Source organism: Melitaea cinxia, chromosome 1 (assembly GCF_905220565.1).
Source record: "Melitaea cinxia chromosome 1, ilMelCinx1.1, whole genome shotgun sequence".
NCBI classification, from domain to species: domain Eukaryota; kingdom Metazoa; phylum Arthropoda; class Insecta; order Lepidoptera; family Nymphalidae; genus Melitaea; species Melitaea cinxia.
The window spans coordinates 3,096,838-3,102,837 of NC_059394.1; the positions used below are offsets into that span (position 1 = coordinate 3,096,838).

General features: G+C 38.6%; 1 protein-coding gene across 3 annotated transcripts; it reads left to right on the forward strand.

The window, feature by feature from the left end:
• The first annotated feature begins 2,537 nt into the window (after positions 1-2,537).
• LOC123655275 (glycine-rich cell wall structural protein) lies at positions 2,538-4,061 on the forward strand. Of its 3 annotated transcripts, XM_045591106.1 has the most exons (5): positions 2,538-2,616; positions 2,784-3,221; positions 3,294-3,518; positions 3,567-3,720; positions 3,919-4,061. In XM_045591106.1, the coding sequence occupies exons 1-5, from the start codon at positions 2,553-2,555 to the stop codon at positions 3,923-3,925; spliced, it is 888 nt and encodes a 295-aa protein (XP_045447062.1). In that variant the 5' UTR covers positions 2,538-2,552; the 3' UTR covers positions 3,926-4,061. The 3 variants fall into 3 exon arrangements, with proteins under 3 accessions (XP_045447062.1, XP_045447049.1, XP_045447054.1); XM_045591093.1 differs by having other exon boundaries at positions 2,784-3,518; XM_045591098.1 differs by having other exon boundaries at positions 2,784-3,464; positions 3,537-3,720.
• The last annotated feature ends 1,939 nt before the right edge of the window (positions 4,062-6,000 follow it).

Below are 6,000 nucleotides of genomic sequence, written 5' to 3' on the forward strand. Positions count from 1 at the left end.
AGCGATGCCTAGCGGTTCGGTGGTAGAATGGTGATGGTGGAACCAAATTGTGCAGCTCTTGGGCACACTCTCCGAAATATATTCTGTAAAATACAGACAGACAGGCAACCTTGCGCCGATGTTCAAGACTTTGTAGTCTAGAGTTAACCAGTGGTTCGTCACCGATGAGTCTTCTGGCGCGTCGATCCACAGACTCCAAAGCAGCAAGCTGGTACTTGGCAGAGCCATCCCATAAGTGACTGCAGTACTCCATACTCGATCGAACTTGAGCTTGGTACAGAGTGAGAAGCTGTTCCGGTGTGAAGTACTGCCTGACTTTATTGAGGATACCGAGTTTCTTACCGGCGATTTTTGCCTTGGATTCTATGCATTGTCTGAAGTTCATATTAGACGAAATATTTATGCCTAAAAGATCAATATTATCGGTGATCGGTACAGATACACCCCGGAAAGTCGGAGCTAAAGGGAATGGACTCCGTTTAGCGGTGAAAAGACACGCTTGCGTTTTGAGAGCATTAAATTTGACTAGGTTGGCGTCACCCCAATCGGATACCTCTTTTAAAGCCAAATTCATGCGTTCAACCAGAGCCTCTCTATGCTCAAGAGTTTCAGCCCCGCTAGCTCGGGGACTGGACATGTATCTCTCCGTAACAGTGCTGTCGTCCGCGTATCCAAAGATACCGGGCTTGAGGAGGTCATTAATGTGAAGCAAGAAGAGGGTTGCAGAGAGAACTGATCCCTGAGGGACACCGGCATTAACCGCCTTCAAATCAGACGAGGAGCCATCCAAGACCACCCGAAATGATCGCCCACTCAGGAAATCTGATATCCAGCCACACAGGCTAGGGGGTATTCCATAAGTCGAAAGCTTACTCAATAGGCTCTCATGCCAGACCCGGTCAAATGCCTTCGAGATATCAAGTGAGACGGCTAGCGCCTCTCCGTGCTTATCCAAGGCTTCGCCCCAGATGTGCGAGGCATACACTAAAAGATCCCCCGTGGACCTGTTACGGCGGAAACCGTATTGCTGGTCCGACAGGAGGTCATTCAATTCGAGGTATGCAAGGAGCTTATCGTTCAGTATGCGCTCCAAACTTTTACACAGTATGGAGGTGATAGCGATTGGTCTATAGTTAGCCGGGTCGGCACGACTACCCTTTTTAGGTACAGGTTGTACATTGGCAATCTTCCAAGCTTTAGGAACCTGAGCTGATTTCAGAGAGAGGCGGTACAAGCGCGTTAGAACCGGAGACAACTCAGGAGCACATGTTTTGAGAACTCTAGCTGGTATCCCGTCAGGGCCACTAGCCTTATTCGTATCCAAATTGCGGAGCGCTCTCAAAACCACCGTTTGGTGAATGCATATATCGGACATAGCGAAGTTGGAAGGTGGATGTCGAGGAGGTGAGGCACTACCAGCATCAAGGTGCGAATTTTCCGCAAACAGGTTTGCTAAAAGGTTAGCCTTATCTGTCGCAGTAATGGCCAGCGACCCATCTGGCTTCAGCAGAGGAGGCAGTGAGGGACGGCAAAAATTCATTTCCACAAAATGTGATTTGTGATTTTTTTGTGCTTTTAAACATTGTATTCCAAAATGTTATGTACATTATATGTTTAAAATTTGTATATGTATGTTGTAAGTGTGCTTTTGAAAATAAATAAATAAATGATTTTTTTTAATCGAAAGGTGGTGTGTGTCATGTTTTCCCATTTAAATTTAATTGAGATCTGAGAAGTACTTATCGAGCTATATCTAATAATGCGTATTTACTTGATTATTTTTTCATGTACCTACATTGTATTTACTAGTCGATATAATTGAAGTCAGTTATTTTTCGTTTGCGAGCAAACACAATTATAAGTATTTATTTTGTCGTAATTTGATGTTTTTTGTAAAAAGAAATAGTGTTAGATTATTTTATTATGATTCTATTATTTAATTAAAATACAATCATATATACAAAAAAATCTCAGAAAAAAAATTTTGTTCGTACCAAATAAAACTGTGATTTTGGAATCCATTTTTATTTATTTGTAATAAAAGGCTTAATAGCATTGTATATTTTGATTGACTTGATAATAATGTTTCCTTTTAAAACATAAGGCTAAAAATAAAATAAGGGATTTAAATGAGGTTTTACTGTCACACAAATCAAAAGTGATTGTTTAATAATTAATCAACATATAAATAATAAATGTCTTATATAACGTTAACTTAACGTTATTTTCATTAAATGTTATAAATCGTACCCGGAGGTACGGCAGAAGTGCATTATTCAAATACATTTATTATCTCAGAATAATGTTTAAGTCGTGTTTAAACGTTGATTTATGATTGAGGTAATAGAAATAATTATTAATAGTCACATAAGTGTATAAACCTCAGAACAGATCAATACATGTGACTAGTTTCCTCCATCGCCCATTGGTCAGTCGGAATCTTAAATTACTGTAAAAAAAAAACTAAAGAGCATTGTAAACATTTGTCTGATCATGACATAATCAGATTCGTATATAAGCAGGTGCAGGATCTGAGCGGGCACAGTGCTAAAATGGCGAGGCTTGCGGTAGCTTGTGTGGCCCTCGGGGTCATCGCCTGTGTTCATACGGCGACGGGTAAATAGACATTTAGTGTTTCATTAGGCAATGCTATCACATTACTGGCCTTGACTTGATCTTGTCGGAATTTATTAAAATAAGTTACGATGAAAATAACACAAAATTTTATATAAAAAAGGCCAATTTTCTTCGATTAAATTGGACTAATATTAATTTTTTTGTAGGTTATGGTGGATATGGAGGAGGCGGTGGTGGGGGCGGATTTGGAGGAGGCTTCGGAGGTGGAGGATTTGGCGGTGGATTTGGGGGTGGAAAGGGAGGTGGCGGTGGGGGAGGATTTGGCGGCGGACTTGGAGGAATAGACGGTGGATTTGGCGGCGGAAAAGGAGGTGGCGGTGGAGGAGGATTCGGCGGTGGACTTGGGGGAGGTCATGGAGGAAATGGAGGCGGAGGACTGGGCGGTGGACTTGGTGGAGGCCACGGCGGTGGACTCGGCGGTGGTGGAGGACTAGGCGGAGGCCATGGCGGCGGTCTGGGCGGTGGTTCCGGCGGTGGCGGTGGACTCGGCGGAGGCCATGGCGGCGGTCTAGGTGGTGGCGCCGGCGATGGCGGTGGATTCGGCGGCAGCGGAGGACTAGGCGGAGGCCATGGCGGCGGTCTAGGTGGTGGCGCCGGCGATGGCGGTGGATTCGGCGGCAGTGGAGGACTAGGCGGAGGCCATGACGGCGGTCTAGGTGATGGTGCCGGGGGCGGTGGTGGACTTGGCGGCGGCGGCGGACTAGGAGGAGGCCATGGCGGCAACCTAGGCGGTGGTGCCGGCGGTGGCGGTGGAGGACTAGGTGGAGGCCATGGCGGCGGTCTAGGCGGTGGAGCTGGTGGTGGCGGTGGACTCGGAGGAGGCCACGGTGGTGGACTCGGAGGAGGCCACGGTGGTGGACTAGGCGGAGGTGCTGGCAATGGCGGTGGACTAGGCGGAGGTGGTGGACTCGGCGGTGGCGGTGGACAAGGCGGCGGCGGGGGACTAGGAAGCGGACTTGGTGGCGGTCTCAACGGTGGTCACGGTGGACACAACCATAGAGGGCATGGTAATGGATATGGCAGTGCAAACGCTCATGCCACTGCCAGCGCCAGTGCCAGCAGCGGAAGCTATGGAAAATATGGGTGAGTAACATATATCGTATTCTAACTTTGACTATAGAAAATAGCAATAATAAATACATGCAGTATAATTATAATAAATTAAAATAGTTATATATGTACCTATCTAAAGTCAGTAAATAATTCGTTTGTCCTGTAATATATAGATAGTTCTTTAAACATTTGTAACTATTGTTCATATATACATTTTACTTGTTTCAGACGCTAAGCTGGTCAAGATATAAGCTTTTTAGAGCCCTTATACCCAGAATAAGAACCCTCAATGTGATATAGAATTAATATCCGTCATTATTTTGTTATTATTGTTATAATAAATAATAAAGTAAATGTCGTTTTAAGCCAAATATATTATTTTATTTATATCCTTTAGTTGTAGGTGAATTTTTTAATACCTTGTAATTAAAAATCTACTCATTTTTTATATTTTAGTTGAATAAAGTTTATAATTAAGTAAGTAGGTAATATCAATTTGTTTCATCTGGTAATTTTCGCTATAAAAACTTAAAAACGTTTCTTCAATTCATACAAAAATAGCACACTAAAACTTCGTTTATTATCATATATTTAAGATAAACTAACATTCTGTAATACAAATTTAATTTAAATAATTAGAATATAAAAGGGGGAATAATATATTTTGTATGAAAAAAAAAACTAATGTTTGTATAAACCCATTGTTATAATACTCACAATAATACTACTAATTATCTACTTCAATATAATCTTCATAGAATTTTACGTGCAAGCTATAAGAGTTTTATGAGGTGCTGTCGAATAAAAAACATAGAGTTATCGTGTCAAAAAGTCTTCTTTATTTTTATGTTTTTTATAATTTCTTGTTTTTAAATTAATTAAATTATCTGAAAAAATATGTGGAGAAATCGTTTTCTTGTGAAAATTTCGTGGAACATCAAGAAGTCAATAAATATATCTAGTTAGTGTTTTTAATTAATTGATAGATTGGTTACATATGGTGTGGGAATATCGGCGGCGGCAGATTCTCAATGACGATAATTATGTCGCTACGAAATCTGCTTCCACAGAATCTTAAGATATAATTAGGTATGCAATTATTGCTTACCTAACTCTTGTCATAAACTTTATCGTACTATTAAAAAAGTAATATAAATTACACAGTTAATATATTTTCTATTCAAACAAAAATGCTTGAAATACAATCGATTAGAGATTTATATCTTATTATTATTTATGTATTTATCTTTAAATAATATCGATTATATAAAGAGTAATCGAAAAAAAAAAACAGAATGAACAGTTTAATTTATATAAACGTGCATCGTCGATCAGATAAAATCTCGGAAAACACGTTGTGTCACGTTTTTTTCTTTAATAAACGATCACGCACTGTGAACCACTGTTAACAGCTTTAGTAACTTTTCTTGCCCTTCTTATTTGACTAAAATGTTTTTTCTTTCTGTATTTTTTTTTATTTTCGAAATATAAAAGCCTTTGATAAACTTCTCTTTACAAAGTACGTTAAGATCATATATCAAAGCTAACAAAAACACTAAAATCAAAAATACATTTATTAAATTTGTATGATCATTGGCATAATCGTATAAAATATCTAGATATGAAGCAAAACCTTTGTACTTGCCCATTTTTACGAAAATTGCGCGGACGGAGAAGTTTGAATTTTTGTACCCTTTTAGTGTATATAGAGGAGTGCAGAATGCTAATATATTTTTTTAAATTATGCTTAAAAATACATTAAATCAATAAAAAATCATTACACACACTACCATGTGTTTGACACACACACGCCTATTTTGTTGATTGTCAGTCTGTAGTCAAATTGATTTTTTTAGTAGTATTTAATAAAAACGTAGAGTTTGACCTCACGTATCAAGTTCATATATTTTTAGAGTTTTTTATTCAAGCAGGATTCTCGTATGTCATAATTACTTCTATTATCCGAAACAATGCAACTGCAAATACAAATTCATAAATAGTATATTAATATTTTAAACTATAAGCTTGTTATTTGAAAAGTAATTTTTCCTGTAATCTTAAACTAATGAACTGTTTTGCATAAACATAATATAAGAAAAAAGGGTGACACAAAACCTTCTCCTTTTACCGATTGTGATGTTTCGTCACCCTTTTTACATAGCTCTCAAATAGAAACAAATAAAAAATATATTTATATATTTTACATCCTAAGTAGGACTTGTTAAAACAAAACGATCGATTTGATTTACTTAAAAGTTTATTTAATTTATAAACGAACTTCAATACAAACAAGTGCTTAAAAATTATGTT